Source organism: Lethenteron reissneri, chromosome 36, assembly GCF_015708825.2.
Source record: "Lethenteron reissneri isolate LAM-NWPU_2019-01 chromosome 36, ASM1570882v1, whole genome shotgun sequence".
Classification (NCBI taxonomy): Eukaryota; Metazoa; Chordata; class Hyperoartia; order Petromyzontiformes; family Petromyzontidae; genus Lethenteron; species Lethenteron reissneri.
The window spans coordinates 1,260,474-1,287,910 of NC_083814.1; the positions used below are offsets into that span (position 1 = coordinate 1,260,474).

A 27,437-nucleotide genomic window follows, 5' to 3' on the forward strand; every position below is an offset into this window, starting at 1 on the left:
AAGAGTCGACAATGTGACCCAAGTACCTCACGGATTTACGAAAAAGATGGCATTTGGCCGGTTTAAACTTTAATTTAGCCGATCGCATTCGCAAGAACACCCCTCTCAATCGCTGGAGGTGTTCTTCGAACGTTTTACCGAAAACAATGACATCGTCAAGGTAAATGAGGCACGTCTCCCACTGCAAGCCCGACAAAACCAATTCCATAAGACGCTGAAACGTCGCAGGAGAGGAGTGAAGTCCCATGGGTAACCGGTTAAACTGAAACAGGCCCCCTGGAGTCCGGAATGCAGTCTTAGGCTTAGACTCCTCGTCGAGTGGCAACTGCCAAAATCCGGACAATAAATCAAGAGTCGAAAAGTATCGCGCACCGGACAATGCATCGAGAGACTCGTCCATCCTGGGGAGCGGATACGCGTCGGCCACCGAGATCTTATTCAGGCGGCGGAAATCGACGCAAAATCGCAGGGACCCGTCCTGCTTTTTAACGAGCACAATAGGTGCTCCCCAAGGACTGGAAGAAGGCGAAATAATGTCGGCTTCCAGCATATCGTTAACTGCCGACTGAACATGTTCCTTCTCAGCAGGACTCAGTCGGAAGGGATTTTGCCTGACCGGTGCCGCATCGCCCGTTTCAATGTGGTGGCGTAGCAGGTCCGTGCATCCGATATCATACTTATGTTTACTGAAGACATCCGAAAATTCAATCAGCAACCCGCGCAACGCACCCAACTGTAGCGCTGACAAATCGTCAGAGTCCGCGCACAGCATATCAATCCAATCTAGGTCCTCCTTTGATGGTACGCTATTCGTGGGGCTCGGATCAGCCTGCGCAACCAGCCTCTCCTCCGCAGGGACCCGTGCCGCGTGAGCCAGCACGGTGCCCTGCTGAATGACGGCCGGCCGCGCCCCAGCGTTTAAAACCATGACAAACGGATCCCTGTCTGCCCCAACCAACGTGTGAGCCACCGATAAATCGAGACCTCCAACAGCCCTATTAGAAGGACCCAAAAGCATGGCCTGTTCCGAGGCCTCCTTCCCCCATGGCTTCCGTAACCGGAGGGGAATCAACATTTGTGAACCCGGGGGCACGTGCACGGTCTGTGTTGCTAACGCCTGAATGGTAGCGCACGCCGTCCGAATTACATTAGGGCTCGTCAAAAATGAAATACGGCGACCCGATGGTAGTTCAATGCAACGCTGATCAATGAGAATTTTGATGGGCATTTTCGCCAAAAAATCAGTGCCCAATAGGCAAGGAACCGCCAGGGAAGATGAAACGAAAACGGGTCCCGACAATTTGATATCACCAATGCAAATGGACGCCCTAATCTGACCGATAATGCCCAACGATCCCCCGTTAGCGGCGTAAAATGGCACATCCACCGGAAGAAGCGGACGACATTGTACCGGGAGAATATTATAAATGAGATCCGAAATAATAGTCGCCGATGCCCCCGTGTCCACTAACACCCTGACCTCGACCCCATCAATCGATCCGGTAACGACGGATGAACCCGCTGAGGCAGCCACTATTCTGTGCTCCAATTCCGACCATTTAATGTCTCCCCGGTCCCGGCCGAACCCCCCTCTCCGAACCGAATCCCCGAACTCTACTCGGCTCTCCCTCGTCGCAACGCGACGACCCATACGTGTCGAGTATGCGGGCCAAGCATGTGAGGTGCCGCGACTTGCCGGGGTTTGCAGTGATGACTTGGGGCCTTGGTCGTCGTCCAGCCGAGGTCCCATGGCGCGCTGACGTGGGGCGCGGCAACCGGAGGCCACGTGGCCACGAAGGCCGCAGTTATAGCAGGTGATGACAGTAGTCGGAGATCTCGGTTGCTCCAGCTTGCGGGCCGCTCGCAGAGGCGAACGACCCCCCGACCTCCAGTCCCCCGCTCGTCCCGCGATGAACGCGTCCTCTCGTGGGCTGACGACTTGGGGCACGGTGTCAACCGGACCCGGAGTTGAGGCCACGGCAGCGTTGCAGACGACCCCCTGCTTCCGTTGAAGGACCTCGTGCGCTTGCATGCTCGTGGCGACCCGTAATGAAGAAATATCGGTGTCGTCGGCCGTGTTGATGGGGACCCCCAGGTCCTGCGCCAACTTGAGCAGCTGCTCCAAAACCATCGCATCTTGGCCCTCCTCGTCCATACGAGGGAACGCGGCGTCAGCGAGAGCGAGCAACGCCGTGCGGTAGGCGAGCACGGTCTCCGTGTCCGCCTTCCGTCTTGCGTAGAAATGATGGCGGCACGCCGAGGGAGGACCGTAGACTTTGGCCATGAGAGCCAGCGCATCCTTGAGCGTGGAGCGGTCCGACCTGCGTGCGGACGTGAAGGCCGCGAGCGCGTTGTCGTCCAGCATGGCAGGCAGTGCCCGCAGTGCCGTAGCGTCGGACCAGGCGGACATCTCTTGATGCGCCAAAAATCTGCGCTGAAATTGGCTCCAATCCCCGCCTTCCGCCTTGAATGCTGACAACGTGGGAAGGCGCTGCTGAAAGATAAAGTCGTCCTCCTCCTCGTGCTTCCTCTCTGCCCCCCCGTCGGTGTGTAAGATGGCGGCCCCAGTGGCGGGTGTGTGATGGCGGTCCGCCGCGCGCGTTGGTGACGTCAGCGGCCGCGCATGGAGAACCGCTGCCACGTGGTGATGGCCGTTCCCGCCAAAAGTTGGAGCGGATGAAATGGCGGGAATCGCCAAATCGTTTTGGCGGGAATCTGCAGGGCGACCCTGTAGCACGTCGGCCGCCGTCCCCGCTCCTCCCGACGAGCTGATCTCCGCCAAGATGGACGCGGCGGTGAGCAGCAGCTCCGCCAGACGGGAGTGTGCCTCGCGAAGCACGGTGTCAGTCCCCCGTCGCTCGACCGGCGCCGTCGGTGGATCCTGCCCCGTGGGCAGCTCCTCTTCCTCACCCCCTGATGCCCGCTGGCCCGCGTCGTCGAGGTTGTCCTCGTGGTCAATCCCGTGGGTCCGACGGTTCCTCCTTGTATCCATGCTTGGAGGACCGTTTCACTTCTGACGCCAGTTGAAGTATGGGAATTGACGGCAGGAACTTCTTGACGGGTAACACACTTTTATTAAATCCTTTAGGTATCACAATACAACGTGTGGTCTCTCTTCTTCCTCCGACACACTCCACTAATCTCGTGTAAGCTCTAGGCCTCTGGCTACACCCGATACACTTGACTCGTGTAGACCCTATGCCTCTGGCTACACACAATATACTCGACTCGTGTAAGCCCTATGCCTCTGGCTACACAATACCCTCGACTCGTGTAAGCCCTATGCCTCTGGCTACACAATACACTCGACTCGTGTAAGCCCTATGCCCTAGCTACACATAGTACATTCGGCTCGTGTAGACCTATGGCTACACCCACTACACTCGCCTCTGGGTTACACAGAGTCCCGGTCCCCTTAGGACAGCGGGGCTAGGTACCGCAGGGCTCTAGGTCTTCATCCCCGTCTTCCTTCTTCGCTGGTTACACACTGCTCTTACGCCTGTGTGCATCCCCTTTTATAGCCCCTGCTCACGAGGGACGGAGCTGATGCGGCGTCGACGTGAGCGTCGTTCCTTAATGACCCAATCACGACGCACTCTCTCTACGATCCGCTTTCCCCAGCGCGTGTTAACATTACTCCACCAATCACACTGCGCTGCCACCTGATCACTCCCTCTCAGCGCGTCACCACCTACACAGCCAATCATCACGCACTGTGCATACGATCCTTAATCCCAGCGCGTATCACCTCTACACAGTCATAATTCACAGACGCCGGAGTTCAGTGCCGTTTGGCATTGAAGACGAGCGCATTAATGGATTTAGCCATGCCGTCCTTTCTGGTAGCAAAACGAGGGAACACGCCAGGGAGCACGTCGACTACGGAGATGGAGCGGCGATATCAACCAATGTTGGATCTTTCGTCCTTGAGACAGTGGGAGATGGCGCTGTTGCTTTGCCTTCATCCAGCGGTGGATCGTTCATGCCTGCTGAAGTAAAGTCAACATTGTTTTTGTTTAACGTGCACGTGGTAACTTCCTGCACAAATCTGCTGCTCAAAATAGAGCCTAGAAATAGTGGCCTGTAAATTAAAGGGCATAATGCGGGCTCCCTTGGGCGACTGGCTCGTCACGTTTGTTGTAGCATCTGCTTCACTAGAAAAAATTATACAATAGACTCTCGATTATCTACGTGCGGTTTATCCAATTTGCGGATTAACTGCACACCTGGATTTTCCCTTAAGGTCAAATTAATCTAAAACAATTATAGATTGTTATTCTTGGAAATGTTTATTACAGGTCACGTGCTGAAACCAACTAAATATGTTGCTCTGGTTAATCTGAAATCCATGTGAGATCGCCTCTACAGTACAGGAGTTGCATAACTTTGCAACAGTGCGGTGGAGTTTGATTGATGTTGATTGGTGTGGCTCTGCTATCATCCACTTCGTGGGCCGAGTCTCCTGCTGAGCAGGAGCAGGAAAGTGTTATTATCATCGAACACGCGCATAGATCGGTCGATCATAAGTATTTGTTCTAAATCGAAAGAATAACAATCAAAATCGTCAGTTGCGCTTAAATTTTGCATAATTTTGAGTGATTTATGCGATCATATATTTTATGAGTTTTAATTTATGAAACTTGTGCAATGGCAGAGAAACTTAAACATAATTTACACCTATATGAGTGGCTTTTGGCATAGAAGTCCGAGGAAAATAGATATTTTGGGATTATCCACGATTTCGAATTATCCGCTGGCACCCTCACCGTCATTAGTGCGGATAAGCGAAAGTCTACTGTAGAAGCAAAGTTTGATTTGTGGGTTGCATGAAGGGTCTACAACTCCCTGCCTTGGCTGTGTCACCATCCTCTGCACAGGCGCTCTTCTGCACAAGCAATTGATTCTCAGGAGACGCTCGTTTGCCCCCTCGATACGTTTACCTTCAGCGGCACGGGCTTGTGTTACATCGCCGTGGCGCCTGCGTTCTTCGTTCGTCTAAAGAGAGGGGCAAAGAATCGGCGGAGATGTCGGCGCAGGCTGTGCCCGCGGAGACTCACATGGATCTCCTTGAGGACCATGATGGTGATGTTGTCGGACAACTCTGGTGGGATGAGCTTCAAGGGTCGGTAGAGGCAGCAGATGGTGAACACCATGACATAGAAGACGTAGGAGAACATCCAGACGAGGAAGTAGTTGAAGCCAAAGGAGTTCCACTTGTGGTTGAGCAGGTCCTTCACGGGCCGCAGGTCGATCATACTCTGCACCTGCGACGAAGCGACGTTTTAAACAAAAGATGATTGCACTTTTCACATCTCCGGCACTACAGAAGAAAGCATGCTGTATGTATGTATGTTGAACTTCTTTGGCACCGTATGAAGTCAACCGTGCCAACTTGACACAAAAAAAATCTATTCTAAAGAAATGAGTTTTCAATCTAGATTTTAAAGTGCAAAAAACATGAACTACTGCGGCGACGTCAGTTCTCATCACAGAACGTAGCGTGACGCATCTCCTGGGTAATGGAGGGGGTGGCTCTGGATGACCTCTCCTGGGTAGTGGAGGGGGTCTATAGATGACCTCTACTGGGTAGTGGAGGGGGTCTATGGATGACCTCTACTGGGTAGTGGAGGGGGTCTATGGATGACCTCTCCTGGGTAGTGGAGGGGGTCTATGGATGACCTCTACTGGCTGTTTACGAACCTTCTTCTTAGAGCTGGAGGTGATTATGTCGAGGACTGAGCGCTGGTCTCCCCATGTGTCGATCTCGCGCAGGTCGTACACGGTGTAGGAGATGGTACCCATGGTCCAGTACACCTTTTTCCTTCTCTCCACCAGGTAGCTGAACATCTGCGTCAGTCAAGCGTGCCGGTCAAGCACGCCGGTCGGACGCGGGAAAGTTCACAAGAATCGTGTCAACAAGAGTGGACGGAGAATGTGATGCTACAGAGTCAGTATTTATACAGTAGGAGAATTCCGATGAGCTATGAAGCTCTTTTTTCACAGATGTCTGGTAGGGGCACAAGGTCAGAACTTTACCACAGTACAAAAACACGATAGGAGTGCAAAGTATAGGAAAAGTAAGAAAAACACTAAAGTCAAGCAGCTTCCAATGCCCAATCACACCCGCAGGTCTGGCTCCCACTGTAATTCCTCTCCCTCCACCTCTCTCATAAAAACCTCCGCTCAATTCATGAGACGCGTGTACTGCCTTCTCGTACAACTCTGACCGTGCTGTTTGTTGCCAGCAGTTCGGCGTTCAGGCCCTCTGCTCAGCGACCGTCTTTTTATTTGGATTGTGTTGGCTGCTATAAATGAACCTTATGGCGGTACCCCAGGGTGCTATAGTACCCCGGCTCTCGCATAATGGGCCGTGCATAAATGACGTCGCGATTTTGGCCGATTTGTGACCCCCCCTCCCCACCTCATCACACGGCGTCACAAAAAGTCAGATCCCCCTCAAATATGACGTCACAAAGCTCTGCCCCCCCTCCAAACCATATTTCCATTTTGAAAATAAAACATGCTTCAAATAACTTTTAACTATTGTCATTATAGTGCGTATTTAATGTGGTGCTGCACTCTGATGTTCAAGTTCATTTATTAGGTATAGCCCTGTGAGCCATTTAGCTCTTGAATCGGGTGCAACCGCAACAAACAAAAACATGAACAAGAAAACATCTTAAAGTGAATATATATTTAGCATAAAATTCACTTGAAAATATTCATCGTCTAACTAAAACTGCAGATGTTCAGAATATTATATTGAAATTATCTTATAATTATCAAATATTAAAAAGTAATAACTTTTAAAAAAATACTTGAAACTTTGTAGTAGAACGTAGTTAAATGGAGGGTACAATTATAACAATCACATATTCATTCCACAGAATGTAAAGCCCTGGTAGAATCATTGGAATCAAAATGTTTAATAACAATAATTCAAAAAATGTACAAAATGTATGCTTCTCCATTCTCCCATGGAGAAGCAAAATGCTCCTTCATGGAATAAATAGGGAGATCATGAATCTCTTCATCCTGTGGAATGGATATTCCATTCAGATCAAGCTCTTCTTCGTCTATCCAATCTGCACTCTCTCCATTTTCTTTGTTCGCGATTACAACCGTTAGTTCACGTTGCCGACGTGCAGCGACTCTCTGTGGCCTGATGCGTTTGGGCAGAATAATAACTGACTCCTGCTTGTGTGTTACAGAGTGGTTGCGCAGCATGACGAACGACGCAATGTGTGCCATTTTTTGTAAATCCTATCCCTAAGCACGCATTGTATTGACGGACAGTACAAGTCATATGGAATCGACCAATAAGGATTTGAAGAGCGAGGAAGGATGTCATCCTCTTTCAAACTTTGTGCTGCAAACAGAGATGGGAATTTATGAGATGCTCCGTCTGGTGTCCGTTCAGGAATTTTAAGACCAAATTTCGGCTAGAGTGTTTCCTGCAAACTTAAAATTATTCTTCTCTAAATCAGCATCAGTAAGTGGCCTACTGAGTGGCACTATTTTTCCCTCGACCCTATTAAATGCGCTTCTTCCTGGAGCGTTGGTAGCGAGGAATATAGCGTCGAAATCGTGCTGAAGAAAGTGGTGGACTGCAACCTTCATCACTTTTTGGTATCTCGGGTTCTCGTCCGGGCCACTATCAACTGTCGACACTAAAATTGGTTCGACCAATCGATCAATACCACTCCTTGAAATGACGTCAAACTCCTCGAGAATAAGCAATTTTTCGAAATCAAATCCATGGCTGAATGCTGTTGATGACGAGTGTTTTCCAGATCTGATTGATATGTAGGTCGGTCCCCAATAACCAACAGCTTCTCGATTTCCTGGGCCATTAGACTGAATTTGGATTCCATCATAGACCGAAGGAATTAGCTTGTGTCCTGCGGCCACAACCCAGTCATGGCCAGGCAGACTGACTGTACTCGATGTGCATCCGCAATGAACTTTGCTTGTGTAGGGGTGTTAAAGAGAGGGCCCGTTATGCATGGCAGCCTATGGAAAACAAACACAGTGGGCGGGGCTACGTAAGTGCACGAGGAGGTGCCCTCTACGACGTCCGAGCCAGACACCCTGGGGGGGGCTGGTTCGAACGTTATGATCCCCCGGGGCCCCACCCCTCAGGGAGGGGTTGGGTATAAAAGGGGATGTTTCAAAGGGCTCGGGAGTTATGGTTTAAGCCAAAGGAAGAAGACTGAAGACGTCTTAGATAGAGCCCTGGACTCCCCTAGTTCGATGTCCTTTTCAGGGCCGGACAGGACTGAGCCAGCGGCGTGGTCCCGAAAGCCAGAGCCGGTGCTCTTGTAAGAGCTGGTCTGGAACTCCGGGTACCGGGCCCGACTTACCAGTGTCGGGCCAGGTAGCCTCCCCTAGCCCATTAGTGGAGGACTCGGGGCTAGGACAGAGTTAGCTAGGGGTGTATTCCGAGTTATACGGGTGAGGGGGCCGATACCCCCTCGAGTGTTATATGCCCACTGTCGTATTGTGAAATAAATATACGTGTGCCTCAACCTCGGTGTCAAGCGTCCTCACCGGTACTTCACTTGTTAGCAGCGGTCAACCCTGTTGGAACACGAGCTTTGCTGTCTTGCCTCACAAAGCACACATCGTTCGGTCCTAGTGTAGAGGTGATACGCGCTGGGATTAAGGATCGTATGCACAGTGCGTGATGATTGGCTGTGTAGGTGGTGACGCGCGCTGACGGTGGAGGATCAGGGGTCAGCGCGGGGTCGTGGGTTACGGGGTACCGATTGGCTGTGGGCGGTGACGCGCTGAGAGAGAGTGCGTCGTGATTGGGTCATTAAGGAACGACGCTCACGTCGACGCCGCATCAGCTCCGTCCCTCGTGAGCAGGGGCTATAAAAGGGGATGCACACAGGCGTAAGGGCAGTGTGTAACCAGCGAAGAAGGAAGACGGGGATGAAGACCTAGAGCCCTGCGGTACCTAGCCCCGCTGTCCTAAGGGGACCGGGACTCTGTGTAACCCAGAGGCGAGTGTAGTGGGTGTAGCCATAGGTCTACACGAGCCGAATGTACTATGTGTAGCCAGGGCATAGGGCTTACACGAGTCGAGTGTATTGTGTAGCCAGAGGCATAGGGCTTACACGAGTCGAGTGTATTGTGTAGCCAGAGGCATAGGGCTTACACGAGTCGAGTATATTGTGTGTAGCCAGAGGCATAGGGTCTACACGAGTCAAGTGTATCGGGTGTAGCCAGAGGCCTAGAGCTTACACGAGATTAGTGGAGTGTGTCGGAGGAAGAAGAGAGACCACACGTTGTATTGTGATACCTAAAGGATTTAATAAAAGTGTGTTACCCGTCAAGAAGTTCCTGCCGTCAATTCCCATAATTCAACTGGCGTCAGAAGTGAAACGGTCCTCCAAGCATGGATACAAGGAGGAACCGTCGGACCCACGGGATTGACCACGAGGACAACCTCGACGACGCGGGCCAGCGGGCATCAAGGGGTGAGGAAGAGGAGCTGCCCACGGGGCAGGATCCACCGACGGCGCCGGTCGAGCGACGGGGGACTGACACCGTGCTTCGCGAGGCACACTCCCGTCTGGCGGAGCTGCTGCTCGCCGCCGCGTCCATCTTGGCGGAGATCAGCTCGTCGGGAGGAGCGGGGACGGCGGCCGACGTGCTACAGGATCGCCCTGCAGATTCCCGCCAAAACGATTTGGCGATTCCCGCCATTTCATCCGCTCCAACTTTTGGCGGGAACGGCCATCACCACGTGGCAGCGGTTCTCCATGCGCGGCCGCTGACGTCACCAACGCGCGCGGCGGACCGCCATCACACACCCGCCACTGGGGCCGCCATCTTACACACCGACGGGGGGGCAGAGAGGAAGCACGAGGAGGAGGACGACTTTATCTTTCAGCAGCGCCTTCCCACGTTGTCAGCATTCAAGGCGGAAGGCGGGGATTGGAGCCAATTTCAGCGCAGATTTTTGGCGCATCAAGAGATGTCCGCCTGGTCCGACGCTACGGCACTGCGGGCACTGCCTGCCATGCTGGACGACAACGCGCTCGCGGCCTTCACGTCCGCACGCAGGTCGGACCGCTCCACGCTCAAGGATGCGCTGGCTCTCATGGCCAAAGTCTACGGTCCTCCCTCGGCGTGCCGCCATCATTTCTACGCAAGACGGAAGGCGGACACGGAGACCGTGCTCGCCTACCGCACGGCGTTGCTCGCTCTCGCTGACGCCGCGTTCCCTCGTATGGACGAGGAGGGCCAAGATGCGATGGTTTTGGAGCAGCTGCTCAAGTTGGCGCAGGACCTGGGGGTCCCCATCAACACGGCCGACGACACCGATATTTCTTCATTACGGGTCGCCACGAGCATGCAAGCGCACGAGGTCCTTCAACGAAAGCAGGGGGTCGTCTGCAACGCTGCCGTGGCCTCAACTCCGGGTCCGGTTGACACCGTGCCCCAAGTCGTCAGCCCACGAGAGGACGCGTTCATCGCGGGACGAGCGGGGGACTGGAGGTCGGGGGGTCGTTCGCCTCTGCGAGCGGCCCGCAAGCTGGAGCAACCGAGATCTCCGACTACTGTCATCACCTGCTATAACTGCGGCCTTCGTGGCCACGTGGCCTCCGGTTGCCGCGCCCCACGTCAGCGCGCCATGGGACCTCGGCTGGACGACGACCAAGGCCCCAAGTCATCACTGCAAACCCCGGTGTCTCGGAACTGACTGCTGCCGACCACCGGCGGCCGGATCTTCACGGCGGGGCCGGTCCTTCCAGGCCCGACCCGTGCCGTCTAGAGCTGCCGGAGACACCGGACGGTCGCCAACGTCCCGTTCCATACGACGGACCGGCCAGACGGACTCGCGCTAGGTCGCGCTACTTTGTGTAACCTACCACGTGCGGAGTCGAGGCAGCCGGAGCGCCTCGGCACTGCGTGGGTCACAGTGACACTTGGCGCGTTCGTTTTACGGTGTTCGCTTTTATTGTGTTGTTCGTCGGGCTGTATATTGCTTCATATTTAAGGTTGTGTTATGTTGTTGTTGTTGTGTTACGGGGCACACTGGGATGTGGAGTTCTTTATTACTGCGTTGCGTTATGTTGTGTTGTAGGTTAACAGCCGGGCCGGCTGCAAGCTATGTGGGAGGGGGTGATGTAGAGGTGATACGCGCTGGGATTAAGGATCGTATGCACAGTGCGTGATGATTGGCTGTGTAGGTGGTGACGCGCGCTGACGGTGGAGGATCAGGGGTCAGCGCGGGGTCGTGGGTTACGGGGTACCGATTGGCTGTGGGCGGTGACGCGCTGAGAGAGAGTGCGTCGTGATTGGGTCATTAAGGAACGACGCTCACGTCGACGCCGCATCAGCTCCGTCCCTCGTGAGCAGGGGCTATAAAAGGGGATGCACACAGGCGTAAGGGCAGTGTGTAACCAGCGAAGAAGGAAGACGGGGATGAAGACCTAGAGCCCTGCGGTACCTAGCCCCGCTGTCCTAAGGGGACCGGGACTCTGTGTAACCCAGAGGCGAGTGTAGTGGGTGTAGCCATAGGTCTACACGAGCCGAATGTACTATGTGTAGCCAGGGCATAGGGCTTACACGAGTCGAGTGTATTGTGTAGCCAGAGGCATAGGGCTTACACGAGTCGAGTGTATTGTGTAGCCAGAGGCATAGGGCTTACACGAGTCGAGTATATTGTGTGTAGCCAGAGGCATAGGGTCTACACGAGTCAAGTGTATCGGGTGTAGCCAGAGGCCTAGAGCTTACACGAGATTAGTGGAGTGTGTCGGAGGAAGAAGAGAGACCACACGTTGTATTGTGATACCTAAAGGATTTAATAAAAGTGTGTTACCCGTCAAGAAGTTCCTGCCGTCAATTCCCATACTTCACTAGCATGGACGCCAATTCTTCCAATTGCCTAATTGTTGCTGTACAAAACAAACAGTCGATATATTTGGCACAGTGATCATTCTGTCTAATGAGTTTCACAGGGACCGTTGACACATGACGCTGCCCTTCAAGAGATGAACTGCGCTTCGGCAAAAGACGAAGGTAGAGCCCACTTCTACTGATTGTAAAGCAATCCATCTTCAACTGTTCAATCAGCTGATCTAATGTCTTTATGCTTCTCTACACATCGCTCTGCCTTCTTTCCTGCGATGCCGATCCATGCATAGCAATATCCACAACAGCTTCCAGTAATGAAGGCTGATCTTCCTCAATTTTAGGCCTACCAGGCTTGGCCCTGACGCTCAGAGATGTGCGTAGGTCTGGATTATCTTAAAACAGAGCATTTAAATACACATCTAGTTAGAGCATTTCATTTTCTTTTCTTCTCATCTCTTGCCTTTCATGCTATTTTTTGATTACCCTTTTTATTCCTCAACTGGTTTTCCTATTCTCTGTCAATTCTACATCCTGTTGCTGTGTAAGCATTCCACGTTTTTGGCGTTCGTACAAGCCGACCAGATCAGAATTCAGAATGTCAATCTGTGACTGCAAATGCAGCTGGGCTGTAGCCATTCTTGATGTTGCTGAATTGCTAGTACTTGGCGCTGAATCGTCAGCCTGAGCATCGGTCACTTGTCCATCAGACTGCGATACAGAATTCTGAGGTATTTCGACGGGCACATTTTATTTTTTATCGACTATTGATGTTTGTTTAGCCCAAAACGTAAGAAGTGATCCTTTTCTTTTGATGGAAACCGCCTTTAATTCTTGCAACCAATGATCAACTTTAACTTGCAAATCTGTACGATTTCTTTTTAATCATTCCACTTTTGAACCAGTTCTTCTTGGCAAACCTTTCTGCTCTTTGTAGGATATGCCAGCACGTACGAATGAAAAAGACACTGGTCCATTTATTTTTATCCATTGTAGCGGTCAATTCGTTTAAAAAAATATTTGAGATTTAATTGGTGTAATATAAACTTTCATTATTCAATTTAATAAATATTGTATATTTTAATTATGATATGAGTTGAAAGTAATGACCAGCCTGAATATTTTAAATAGATAGCATTAAATTAATGAATTCCTTGATTAGCTATTCTATGATAATTTGATTACTATGATTACTAAATTAACTCAAACTCATACGAAGTTAAATTTTGATTTAAAGCTTTGGTGACTGCAGGGATTCATATTCTTGGTTTTTCTACGTGACTTTACCGAAAGAACCAAGCATATGATACGAAGTATTTAAAAAAATAATATGAGCTAGTACGGAGCACCTTTATAGAAACATGTAATACGTATAACCCGTAAAACAAAGTTTTTCACTATAAATCCTTTATATGCGTGGCAGCGAACTTAATATAAAGGATTTAAAAATATATTCGCCTGTGGAGGACGCAGGGATCGATCCTTTGGCATGGGAAGCGAGGGCGCTACCAACTGCGCTACTCTGCCACGGCCTGTGGAGGGGTTACGCTCTGGGCTCTTATACTGTGACGTTCAGCCAAAGCGATGAATGAGTTATATTTGAATATATGTAAAATACATTTTTTTTGCCTAAAAAGTGTAACATTTTGGGAATTTTTTTTCACGAACATTAATTGTCTGGCACAACGAGTCTGTGGGGAAAATGTCAGCTCGAGCGAAAGATTTGCACGGTCCTAAGCAAGCAAGCACGCAAGCAAGCGAACTTAATATAAAGGATTTAAAAAAACTAAATTTCAATTATGTTGTGGGTATAAACTTCGCGGAGACGTCTTCTGGAGGCAACGCATTTAATTCAATAAACGTAACAATAACTGTAACACGAAGGAGTACGGCTCCTTCACCCGCTATCCTAAGGGAGGTACAGCCTCCCTTCTAGCGTGCCCGATATACTCAGGACGATACTCTGCGGGTCCTCCGCTAAGGATCCGAGGGGAGGCTGGGCTGACCCGACCTGGCCAGGGTGTACGGGTCTCACCATTGGTCCACTCCAACCCAGCTCTGACAAGAGCCTCGGTTGAGGGTCCAGGGTGCTAGGCTAGTCTTCAGATGTCTTCGGGTCTTGAGTGGACGAACACTGCCGGTCCCTTTGAGAGGATCGGCTTTTATACACAAGTTAGGGCTCACCCCGCCCCTAACCACTCCTCCCCTCTCGAACCTTCCAGAGGGTTCTGGAAGGGTCCGGAATGAACCGGTAGCCCCCCAGCCCCCACCCCATGGGGGTCTGGGGTCTCCACCTCCGGTCACGAGATACCCAGAGGGGTTACCTTAGGTTAACACCACCCGGCTGCCCCCTATCGGCCAATGAGTGTGGTGGCGAGTCACTACATAGAGCGCCCTGGCAACGGTGCTACACATACAGCGCCCTGGTAACGGCGCTACAATTTTTTCGCAATTTATTTTATTTGTGTGAATGATTAGTTGTTGTGCACAATTGATTATTTTTTGCGCAGAAAATACTAAATCGTGCACACGATATACTGAATCGTGAGCGGTTAAAAAATGCATTTCCATAAGGGAACTCTGTAATTAAATCAAAGATCCTAAATGGTTAAATTCAGTCACTCATGGTTCATAGCAGGACAATGGCGAAAAGAAGCATTACGCTATTTTCTGGATACAAAAAACTAAAATTCCATGGAGGAATAATTAATCATGGATGACGCATTGGCTATTGTACGCTTGCCGAATGACGTATATTTAGTACGTGCTCCATGATACATTATCCCTCCATGCTCAAAAATGGCTGTTTGATATCTTTGTACCCGAATTCGATTCCCGCTCACGGCCACCACCGGTGACGATTATTTGAACCGGTCCTGGGCCCCCCCTAGGTCGACTTAGCCTCAAACGAGTAACTGGTGTGGTGTGAACATCGCCACTTGGGAGACAAAGGTGGACGGGCGTCGTGAATCCAAGTCCCGGGCAAAGCCGGGTAGTAAATCTAGTATTTAATAAACAAATGTGTGATAAAGAAATTCTGTCAAATGATATGACAGCAATAATAGTATTTACGTTTTTAAAATTCTTATTCGAAACTATCAAGCGTTTTGAACGAATGCATTAAAATTGTATTTGCACTTCCTCTTCCTGATGAGGTATTATCTTACCTATAAACATCATTCTCTGTCTGTCTGTGTGTATTAATGTGCTTGCGAGGGATTTGGCTCTCAAACGGTGGGTTTACGTGAAAAAAAATGTACCAGGTACCACGCCATAAGACCTGCGGTTGGCAAGCGCTATTCCTTTTTCACGTCCGTCACGTTTCAACAGACCATAACCCCCAACGCATTCCTGTTGTTGAGCCCTCAGATGTCCAAGGAATGAGCCCCCCACGACCGTCGTCAATGGCCGCTCCTATCGACACGGGCTCCGCCGCCGACCCGGATGTTGCCCAGGGGGTGCCGGCTTCTTCTCTTCCCCCTGCGAAACCCCCACTGCTGTACGACGGCCCTGCTAAACGGACCCGTTCAAGGGCCCCAATATTTTCATAACCCTTCCCACGCTCTCACACGCACCACGACGGGCACTTACCTTTCACACTTACCTTGTCTAGGCCGGGCTGCCACGGTTGGTGGTCCTTCTTGCCTGTGACTCGCGTTCGGTCGCTGTCATTGTTTTTGTTGTTAATGTTGTTATTCTTGGAGCGTGTCGTGGGTGGGCGATGCGACTGATTCGTGCAGATGCTTTCTTTGCACACGGTTGCCTGATTGTTCATTTGTAAATAGTGTGATTTTTGTACAGGTGGGTTGGGGTATTTATGTTGGGTCATTCTTGTTGTGTTTTGTTGAGGCGCACGTAATTGTTCTGGGTTTCACGATTTTGGGGTGTTGTTGCCAGCCAGGACGGCTGGGTGCTACGGAGGGGGGGGGGGGTAATGTAGTGGCATGGTTGGCCATGATCGCCACTACTCATAGCCGGCAGTACTCGCTCAGGCCAGTAGAGAGCAGAAGGGAGGCCGGACCTGCTCAAGAGTGATGATGGGCAATTGGCCCTAGGCAATCCTTGGGGGGAAGCATAGGGACCAACGGTTGGGACCCCAGGCCCCCGAGAGGAGGCTGTGGGATGAGGTCATTCTCCAGGGCCTTTGCAAAGGTTCTGGAAGGGAGGCGTGGCCAGGGGCGGAGTGAGCCGGGACCCTGTATATAAGTGAGGGTCCTGAATGGCTCAGCTCAGTATCGTCCGGCTGAAGACAAAAGACTGAAGACCGACCTGGAGCCCTGAAGAGAAGAGCCCTGTGGGCAAAGCTGAACCCCCTGGCTAGGATGAGGCTGGAGCTGTACCAGTGAAGCTCCAAGATTATAACCAGTGAAGACGTCAGAGAAGACTCCAGCTCCGGCAGGGTAGCTGTAGAGATAGCCAGAGAGGCAAGCTGGCCGGCTACAGAGAGTATCGGGTGAAAGGGGCCGTTACCCCTTGGTATTGTAACTTATGAGCTGTAATAAACGTGTGACCTCCAAGTTAAAGTTCCCTCCAGTTTATTACCTACTACACATCCATGAGCTGTGGTTAATTTTCCTAAATAAATTTAAGAAGATGTAAAGCATAATAGCATATTTAATGCAGGATCTCTTGAGCAAGGGCATGCAGGTTGTCCCTGTAGGGTGTTGGTAGTCCCATAGACGTGAGGTATTTTCCACCAATGGAGTGCAGTTTGTCCTGAAGGAGGATGAGGGCCTGTTTGAAGATGACATCAGAAAAGTTGACGTCGAGGTTTGTATTTTGTCATTAAACTCCGTGGAGGATGTCCTCACTCATGCCCTATTTGTATTTTTGCCAGAGTCCCATGTGGTTAGATGAGCTGCAAACTTGAAGATTTATGCAGAAGAGCAATGTCAGTTGGAAAGGGGATTGACCAACAAAAGCTTCTATCATAGCTTTATGAAGATGGTGATCATGCGCAAGAATTGCACGAAGATTGCAAGCTTCCCTGTATGTTTGACAGAAAACTCCTTCCACTGTTTAAAGGTCTTGGAAAGATTTGTGCCCTTTGGCAACATGGAGAAGCATTGGGATAAAGTAGCACTGCTGATTGTTGGGATGAACTGTGTAGACTCGTCCTAAGGCATCTGATTCACTGTCAGCAGCACGTTGCTTCAATTTTTTGTAGCAGTCCATGTATAGTAGGAGGGAACTTAATGGTAGAGCAGGTTGGCAGCAAATGGGTCACTTAGGCACAAAACAAAGAACGCCATCAGGGTGGTATCTTGTGGAGCCAGGGCCTGTTGTTGGGTATTTCCTTTGGTGACGTTCGATGCGTTGACCATTTTGGAGGTGAAGTGCCAAATGGACGACTGTAGGGGAACGGTCATGGATGGAGAAGCCAATAATTCAGTAAATGGCCTCATTGTTGCTGATGTATGTTCCTTGGAAAAAAGTTTGAGCTCATGCACACTTTGCCCCTCTATTTTGTAAGGCAAAGACAGCCATGTCAGAGCCTTTGTTGATGTATTGGCAAACATATTTGATGGATTTTTTTAGAATAGCAAAATTTTCCTATAAAGTGGGCCTAGAAGATCTTGCACAGGAGAGGGCAGTAGGGAACGATCCACCAGTTGTGAACCTTAATTAGCGAGTTAGTGGCAGGTCTGAGCATTGTTTGAAATCCACCATGCTCAGTATTTCTGTGACGATATAGAAGATAGCCATCATGGGCCGACTGAGTATCTTTCAAGTAGTTCCATGGATACCTCTTGGTACACCTGTGGTCTTGCATACATAGCTCATTTGGATATAACTGGCCACATGGGCCATGGACCATTTGGTTGCCGACCACATAGAAAAAGGGCAGGGTCTTGATGGGGGTGAGATAGCTCAGCACTGATAAATGTGTCAATGTGACTTGCATGAATTGTTTAGAAATTGGTTCAATGCTGGCAGGCCATGTGGTCAAATGATGAAAGTGTCATCTAGGCACTGCCTTCCTAACACTTACTTCACCTGGAATGGTACTTTCTACAAACAAAATTAAGGTACCCCCATGGGTTTCCCCTTATCACCAGTGATAGCGAATGTTTTCATGGAGAAATTTGAAACAGATGCCATCCAGACACCCACCCTATGTCCTTCCTTGTGGAAGAGATACGTAGATGACACTTTCGTCTTTTGGCCACATGGCCTGCCAGCATTGAACCAATTTCTCAACCACATAAATTCCATACACCCATCCATCAAATTCACCATGGAATTGGAGAAGGATGGTAAGCTACCATTCCTGAATGTTTTGTTTGAGAAGAGACCTGACGGCTCATTGGGACTCTGTCTATAGGAAAGCCACCCACACAGATTCCAATCTGCAATCTGATTCCCACCACCATCCGGCCCAAAAGAATTCCCTCATCAAGACACTACACCATAGGGCCCACTGCATTTCCGACCAACACCACCTAGCCAGTGAACTGGAACACGTACACCAGGTCCCTTAAGATGAATGGGTACTCGGACCGAAATTATTCGCAAGTTGTTTCTCCAACCATGGAGAAACAATCCCCTGAGAAGCCAATCAAAACCATCACTTTACCATACATAGAAGGTGTTACCAAAAATATTTCCAAAATCTTAAACAAACACAAGATCCAGGTCCGATTCAATAGAGCACACAAAATCCATGCTCTAATTCCATCTGTGAAGGAGGTCATTCCTGACATGCAATATCCTGGAGTCTACAAACTGAGTTGTACCTGCGGTAGCAGTTACATTGGGGAAACGTAAACGACATGTCTCGGACCGTGTTCGGGAACACAAGGCAGATCTGAAACCCGGCATAACCAATACCTCTGCCGTGGCTGACCATTGTTATAACGCTGTTGGCTCGCATGATATTGTTTTTTCCGAGACCAAGGTACTCTGCAAACCTTCGAGCAACTATCAAAGGTTTGTTCTTGAAGCCATCCAGATATATAAACATAGACATAACTTCAACCGAGAAGATGTATACAAATTGAGCAATCATTGGAAGGATGTTATAACCAGGTAAAGCCTTAACTGGTTGTGGTTGTTTCCATCATACCCGCCGGGAACTAGTAGATTTTTCCGAGTTACTTTCCCCCTGTGTCCCACAACCAGCTTCCCACTTGTAGCCCCACCACGGCAGCTCTCTCGCCTACTTCAGCATTCTTCTTGCTGTGGTTGTTCCACCTGATGAAGATTGCTTGTGTTGCGATCGAAACATCGTGAGTTGTTTTATTTCTACCTACGTGACTTACCGAAAGGACCAAAGAGCAATTTTTGCCTGTTGACGGTTGGCGACGCGGCAATCGACTCATCTCGACGAGCTGTACACGATGCACCACTATGGTGCGTACCGCGAGCGTTCAGGGTTTCAGCGCAATCGTCCTCGCTGCATTTCGACATCGCAGAGTCGCACCGATTTCGGATTTATTGGTACCCCAGTCGCGGAGTGAAGTCCACCCCTGGAAAAAAGTGTCCCAGATATAAAAAATGTAATTGCCTCGGGCATTTTGTATTATTTGGTACCCCGTGGTGCCGCCATAAGAATCACATTCCCATGCATTGGGCCACGTCGTTGAGCTATTATCATTTGTGGTAGCCAGGTTTCTTCTGAAAAATACCACGTAAAGCCCGCTCTGAGGTATTAACTTATCAAATATATCGTTTATTTTTTATAGTGATTTGTTTACCTTTCCTATACTTTGCACGCCTGTTGTGTTTTAGTATTGTTGTTGTAACGTTCCGACCTGCCTCAACTGTACATCTGTGAAAAAAGACCTGTATAGCTCATCGGATTCCACCTCCGGTATAAATTAATATTTTGATTCTGATTAAGAACCACGCTCGCAGGCATCACGCCGTGCTGCTACGTTCGAACGCCAGCCACGGACAGCGGAGAACTCGCCCGAGAGGTCGACCCATTGGGAGATGGGGCGACAAAATTGGATCAACGTTCAAATGCCAGACGGATTGTCACCTGGCGGGGCCATGAGGGATGACAATGGCTTGGGGAGGCCTTCATCCAGCAGTGGGTAGAGCATGGATGATTATAGAGTATAGGATAAAATGTGATCTAATGCAGTATGCACGGTCCTGTGATGATGCTATGGAAGGGCGTGAGAGCTAACGTGTGGCACAAAACCGTCGAGTCTCTGCTAATGGCTGCATCGACTATGGGAGAACCAAGACAACGATCCCCGGTGTAGCCTTAACAGACTGTTTGGGGCAAGTGCTGTTAGCAAGCACCTACTTACTCACCAACTCACATGGTCACCCATCTGTCACCCACTCACCCTCTCACTCAACCACTCACTCACTCCTCACCCACCCATCCTCTCACCAACTCACCCTCTCGCTCAATCGCCCACTCACCCACCCCATCGCTCACTCTGGGGAAGGCTTGCAGATATTCCCAGCACAGCAGCCGCCTACAACAGGAGACTGACAATCCTGGGACCCGCACCTCCCGATTCGCATGGTGGGCTACGTACGTCGCGAATGAAGTTCAACATTCATACGGAACATACATACAAATCCGAGACGGGCAGGTGCCCTGAGGCACGTAGCTGGGAGACGAGCAGGGGGAGATGCAGAGGAGAGAAGGGGGGAGAGAAGGGGAGAGGAGGAGGGGGAGGGGTCATCACCGCGTCGTCGCCAAGCGCTACGGCGAGCTTGAGTGGCGTGTAGCCCTCGGAGTTGGCGAGGCTTTCGATCTGGCACCACTCGTCGGGCTGCACCAGCTCGGAGAGTAGGTCGTACATGGAGCGCACCATCTCGCCATTGGGGTGCTGCACCAGCACGTGTAGCACCGAGTTCCCTGCTCGCAACGCGGAACGCACCGCGCGCCCAGGGTTTCGTCTCGTGTGCCGTGCCCCTCATAGGCGCTGCTCGCTAACAGCATGTGCCCCAGAGAGTTTGTAAAGCCTATACGGGGGGGGGGGGGGATCATTGTCTTTGTAACGGCTGTATCTCAGTCCATGGGTGGGTGTGTGAGCATTTGGGCGGCAGGGTGGCGCTCAGGTGGTCATGCTGTACTTGTGCCTCACAGTAGGAAGGTTCCTGGGTTCGATTCCCGTCTCAGGCACCTTTTCAGTGTGGAGTTTGTATGCTCTCCCCTCGGGGCTGCATGGGTCTCATCCCTTAGCTACAGGTGTGCAATTAAAGCGGCATTGGCCAAAAATCCCAATGCTCAGAGCAATTCACTCAATTGGGATCACGCGCGGCAGCAACATCGCCACCTACTGTGAAAACCTGGCAGGACCCTCCTGAATAAAGATTCTTGAGACTCCAGGTGACGCTTTCCTCATTAAATAAGCATCGTAGCGATAATGACAATAATAATGATAACAAATAAAACAAATATTCTAGTCTATAGCATCTGTGTGATGTAGGATGACAGAAGCCGTATTCACGGGCGGTGCACGGCGCTCACCCAGCGAGTCTTGCGCTTTTAAGGTGGCGCCGTTCTTGACGAGGAGTCTCACGATCTCCCCGTTGCCCGTGCACACGGCGAACGACAGCACGAACTCTCCTGTCGCCACGCACACCACGGGCGCCCGTTACCAGCGATCGCGTGTGGCGGACGCGGACCTCGCTTGACCTCGCTCGGGTTCACCGCACTCCTACGCTCGTATTTGTGGTGAGGGCCGTCCATGGGGGGAGGGTGCGGGGGGCGAAACCCACCGTATGTGTGTGCCCCCCTGTGCCTTCAAACTAAACCGGGAGTATTACATCTGACACCATGACAGTTGGAGCACAGGGGGCTCCCCCAAAGCGCAGGGCCCGGGGCTGGATGAATGCCTCCCCCAAAGCCGTTGCCGTATCTCACCCACGTCTGTCTCATTCGACATTTCTGCGGTCTCGGGATGCGATGAGGCGCCTGTCCTCCCAAGTGCGGGTTCTCCCCGGGATTGCTACAACTCCGAAATGCTTTCATGGAAAAAAAAAACACTCGACACGGAAAGCCCAGCATGGGAAAAATCTGCACGTGGACGATGAAGGGCTGCGAAACCGTGGCCAGTTAAAGGCACGCAGCGCTAGTATGTGATCAGTCAGATCGCGTCCGCACGGCAATGCATGGCTCTCCCTCTGGCATCGGTGCTTTCCCTGCCCCGGAGCGACGCTCGACAGAACAGCGAGCAAACATTGATGTGATATCTAGGGGACCTTTTTTTGGCAGTATCCAAAATGATGAAAAATAAGAATAGGTTTGACCTTTTATGCCAATAAAACAGGAGGTGTTAAGATGTTCAAACACCAAATAGATACATACTCTTTGTTTTTTCGTGACTTACAAAAAGAACCAAAGAGTATGGATTCCTGCAGTCACGAAAGCTGCAAATCAACACCAAATAGATACCTTTTGAAAGGCATCACGTCTGCATTAACCACACTTCATAATCAACGTTTTTGGGTTTAGATCGCGTTATTTATAAATGTGTCGTAACCCTCCACCACCCGACACGGCCAATCAGTAAAAATGTGTCACGTTGACAAAGACAAATAGTTCACTGCTTTAGCCCACCGGTGTGTTGAAGCCACAACATTTACAATTTGAGTACGACGTTTCGCTGGTAATTGCATCCAGCATCATCGGGCAATTCTGGCGAATTGCAATTACCAGCGAAACGTCGTACTCAAATTGTAAATGTTGTGGCTTCAACACACCGGTGGGCTAAAGCAGTGAACTATTTGTCTTTGTCAACGTGACACATTTTTACTGATTGGCCGTGTCGGGTGGTGGAGGGTTACGACACATTTATAAATAACGCGATCTAAACCCAAAAACGTTGATTATGAATAACATTGGTCGCGAAAGCCTACGTGTTAAATTAACCACACTTGTGGCAAACAGCTCAAGAGAACTGAACACGTGGTCATTTCGAAACCGCAAACTCAAACGGTGGCCACACGAGCGGTTCTTATGAGCTCAGTGTGGTCTGGGTAAAGCTGAGATGAGATCTGTAAATAACTGAGGAAACCCAATTAATAACAGGACAATGGAGCAGGCCTGGAAACAGCAAGTTTTTAAAACAAAATCCAGAAACGTGTACACAAAGCACTCGGTCTCGGTGCAATTATGCAACAACAAAAAACAATCAGTCGTTCCCGAAGGACTACATTGTGATCCTGTTGTCTTAGGTCACAATACAAAAAAAATATAGCAAATGTGACCGCCTGACAACAGCAATGCGACAGAGCGGTTTCGTCCTCATAATTAGTCCTATTAATTACTGATGAGTCGTAATAATAATAATGGTGAAACCAGTCCATTGTCTAATCTCTGTATCGGTGACCTAAGACAAGAAGACAACAAAGGCAGTTCTTCCAGAACAGCTCATGGTTTTTACATTAGTGCAAAAAATACTGAGTGCCTTTTGTACGCGCAGTGCACATCTTTGTGCGCTGTCCAATCCCTCCCTGCCTTTGGCTGTCGTTCTGCCGCCAGCCTCGACTTCGTAGGCACCGCGGACGCTCACCGTAGTAGCAGCTGCTGCCGTCAGCTGACGTGAAGCAAGAGCCCGTGGCTCGCGGGGAGTGGAGGTCGGCGCCGCAGGAGAGGAGCTCGCGCACCATCTGCACGTCCTGGTTCATCACGGCGATGTGCAGCGCCGTTTGGCCTGCGCCGCCGCGGTCAGTCACGCACAGAGCACGCACGATCAGTCACGCGCGGTTAGTCACGCGTGCACTGTCGCACCGCACGGCAATCCCGACTCTCACAGTCAGCCCAAGTGAGTTCTCGAGTATGGTGTCTGTTGCTATGTTTCACTCGCTCTCTCCTACTCGCTAACATTAGCTGCCCCGTCCATCTCTGCCTCAGCAGATTTCCCTCTTTTGCACCTGAAGACGATTGCTTGTGTTGCGATCGAATCGTCGTGATTTTTGTTATTTTTTCTATCTACGTGGCTTTACCGAAAGACCCAAAGAAAATGGTTCTCACTGAAATTGTATCTGCCTTTTAATGTTTAATGTTCTATCAAAGGAAACAAAGCACAATCTTAAATTTTGAACTGTTTCTGACTGACGCGAACAAACATGTTTATGGGGCACGTAAAATCGAGATTTGGGGGCCTTAAAATGAAAAATCTCTGATCTTTACTGTTTGTGTCCTAAAAGCTACATGTCTACCAACTTTTAGCTTTCTACCTTGTCGGGAAATGCACTAGATGTTTTTGGAGACATACAGATTAAGGTCTTTATTTTATTTAGAAGCTAATATAAGTTTTAAAAAAATATGTTGTCGATTATTGACAAAAAACAAATAAAACATTACAACAAATATGCCTTACTCCCCCAATTTTACTGCAAACGTGCAACCGACATCGTGTCATCATGAGTCGAGAGTCCGTTCAGAACCCTCGTAGAGTGGCCCGTGGAATTGGATATCACAGAGCTACCTCCCTAATCATAACTTTGTGATAATTGTGCCATGCGCCATTATTAAATGTCGGGCCTAGTTTCATTGAGCACTTGTTTAAGCTTAAGTCAGGCCTAGTTGAATCAAGCACGTGGTTAATCCTGAAACCGGCCTGGTAATGCATGATGTTGATGCCGTGAATTGTTAAACTGTTCATTACATTTAAATGCTTAGTAAATATAGTGATTGACTGATTGATGGAATGGTAACCACCCGTGGGTTCTTGGCGAGGATCACTGCCAGAACAAGGAGACACAGTTACGACGTTATGACCCCGGGTCCACACAACACGCTCGTCAATGACACTACGTGGCCTTAAAATGAAAACGAACATCGTGGTAAGTAACTTTTTCGGGCAATGGCCCTTTCTTCTACGCAAATAGAGAGGTCAGAGTAGCAGAGTGGCTTCTCTGTGTTGAGGTTTTTGTTATTTGTTCTTGTGCACCACGGCCAATGCAGTATCACCAAACACTCTGATCCACACAACACGGCGGCAGAACTTCCACGCCTGGCCTGCCACCCAGAGTAACGTTTGTCCCTTGACTTGAATGTGGCTTCGGTCATCCTACGGCGAAAATCAGTCAAACTCTTCACGTTCAGGGAATGGCCAACTGAAGCAGATAACGCAGAGCTACCTCTGAGATCCCTTTGAGTGACCTCTGCTGCGCAGTGCAGGGGGCTGCACTGCCCCACCCGCTTCCCGCACACTTGCGTGGAGTCGCCTCGTGGCATTCCCGGCTACGAGTCCCGACATCGTGTGTCCGCTGCAACCACGCTACCTTGGTACATGTCAGAGGTGATGGGCTGGTTCAGCAGCGGTGGAATCCTGTGGATGAGCATCATCGCCGCATCCTGGCTGTTGCAGAGGAGCGCCATGTGCAGGGCGGTCTCTCCCAGCTCCCCTGAACGCGCACACGCACCGTCACAACTCCGCCCCAAGTTCTACTGCTTCTCTCTTCCACGTCGTCCACACCACCAGCAATTTGTTTTCCTGCCCTGGTGCAGCAGTCAGCGAAGTGCACTGGCAAAACCAAAGGTGGACGGTTCGATTCTATCTCCAGGCACGGCAGTTAAATCCCCCCGCCCCTGTCCACCCGGCGATTGATTTCTGATCAGGTTCTACGCCCAACTCCCGTCCCTTAACCGACCCGCACTGACCAGCGTACCAAAATAGCGGCACGGGCAGGCCTGTCATCCAGCAGTGGATCGGCATAGAGCTGCAAATGGTGTTGCCGTTTTAAAAACCGTTAAACTATTATTTTTATTTTACGAGGTAAGGCGCACTTGAGCTATATAGCTCTTTTCCAGAAGCGACCTGGCCACAAATGCAGTTTCTAAATGTGGAGGGAATAACCAGAGAATCTGGAGAAAAGTCCACGCGACCACGGGGAGAGAAAACACATAAACTCAAAATATACAGCAGGCGTCATCAGGGTCGGGATCGAACCCACGACCACCTGTATACCACGCGAGGTAATTAACATCTCGCCACCGTGGCGTCACATTTTGCCTGCGTTGTGGACGTGGGTCGACCAGGCGGTGTGGGGGTCCCTTCCCGTTGCACGGTGTTTGTGTTCCCGGCCACGCTGTTGTGCCCATCACAGCTGTGACCTCGGGGTCCTCGCGGAAATTACACGTATTTTTGCTGCTGTGTTATTGAACAAACACCGGCCTTGTTTATTGTTGCAACAAACTGCCCCAACCTCTCGGATCCTGGAGGCTGTACGTGTGTATGTAGAGTATGTTCAACTTCTTTGCTAATCGGTGTGGATAGCTAAGCAGGTTTTGAGCCTGGATAGCGCTCTGGATGGGTCAAAACCCACGACAGAATGCCATTGGTTGCTGCAATGCTGTGCTGCATTAAGGGCAGCATAACAACATCCACTGTTGTGCAGTACTTCCATGTCCGATATCTATGCTATTCCCCAACACGCACTGACCGGCGTGGTGAAGGAACGTAAAATAACCCCCACGGCTCACGCAGCGTGGGGAGGGCCCATCATCCAGCAGTTGATTGACAAGCGGGTCGAAGTAGGCACGCGACAGGAATGTGGCCCTGCACTTACCTCTGGCCAAGGGGTTCACCTTCTCGCTGATCAGCAGCCTCTCGATGGCTTTCACGTTGTTGTGCCGTGCCGCCTCCAGCAGCTCATTGTCTTTCTGTCTGCAAAGCGCATTCATGTTGGGTCTCCAACGGGAAGGGTTTTACAGAAAATCACACCTTCAGTCTTTTCCAACAAATTCATCCCAACTCGTGCTCTTGGCATCACGAGAGGAAGAATCCATTCGGATTGGCGACAGAGCGACGAGACCCTCCATGAGCCAGGGAGTGGCCCACGGAAGCAGACATCACGGAGCTGCCTCCGAGATCCCTTCAGCGTTGATCTCTAATCCACACACAAAGTGGCAGCACTTTGTCACCTACATTCTCGGAGGTGGAATATAGCTGAATGAGGTGCAGATCCGAATTTAATGTGGGTGGTTTTTTTTCACTGGTGGCTTTGACCTGGATTCGAACTCAGGGGTCTCCGCAGTGCCGGCCACCCGGCCACCTCCCAAAAATGCCACTTTCAAAAGAAACGAAAACCTCTAGAGGGAACATGATCATTCCTCATCGCTAATGCTGGGGGTATATGATGAGTTGTTGCTGCTGCTGTATTCAACTGGCTTCTGAAGTTTAGTGAATTGACGATTGCGCAGAAAATTTGGTTCTTCACTAAACGTGGCTTAATGCCCAGCCATCACGCGAGAAGCATTGCTCTCACGTGGCAAGCTGAGCGGCAAAGTGCCACCCCCTGATATGTGGACCATTTTAAGGGATCTCAGAAGGAGTTCTAGAAACTACAATTCTTTGGGGCACTCTGACACGAAGGCTTGCATTGCCTTCGCGCTACGGTGGCGAGATATTAACTACCTCGCCTGGTATAAGGAGGTCGTGGGTTCTGATCCCGACCCTGACGATGCCTGTATATATGGAGTCTGAATGTTCTCGTGGTCGCGTAGGATTTTCTCCGGGTCCTCTAGTTTTCCCCTGCAGATTTAGAAACACGTGAGTATTTGGCCGCTAAACATTTCCACAATAAGCCACTTTGTTGAGCTATCATTTGTGATAGCCGGGTCGCTTCTGAAAAAGACCTTTATAGCT

At 50.3% G+C, this 27,437-nt stretch overlaps 1 protein-coding gene across 3 annotated transcripts in view; it reads right to left on the bottom strand.

Annotated features, from left to right (window-relative positions):
- LOC133351028 (transient receptor potential cation channel subfamily V member 6-like) overlaps positions 1-27,437 on the bottom strand; it is a 49,023-nt gene that overhangs the window by 15,683 nt on the left and 5,903 nt on the right. For 2 of the 3 annotated variants that reach the window (XM_061565910.1, XM_061565912.1), the window contains exons 3-9: positions 26,359-26,480; positions 25,072-25,194; positions 23,355-23,495; positions 21,308-21,406; positions 20,520-20,692; positions 5,701-5,847; positions 5,058-5,264 (exon numbers count right to left, since the gene is read on the bottom strand). In XM_061565910.1, coding sequence (XP_061421894.1) covers positions 5,058-5,264; positions 5,701-5,847; positions 20,520-20,692; positions 21,308-21,406; positions 23,355-23,495; positions 25,072-25,194; positions 26,359-26,480 — 1,012 coding nt within the window. The remainder of the gene's footprint in view (positions 1-5,057; positions 5,265-5,700; positions 5,848-20,519; positions 20,693-21,307; positions 21,407-23,354; positions 23,496-25,071; positions 25,195-26,358; positions 26,481-27,437) is intronic. The other variant, XM_061565911.1, reaches the window with a different exon arrangement.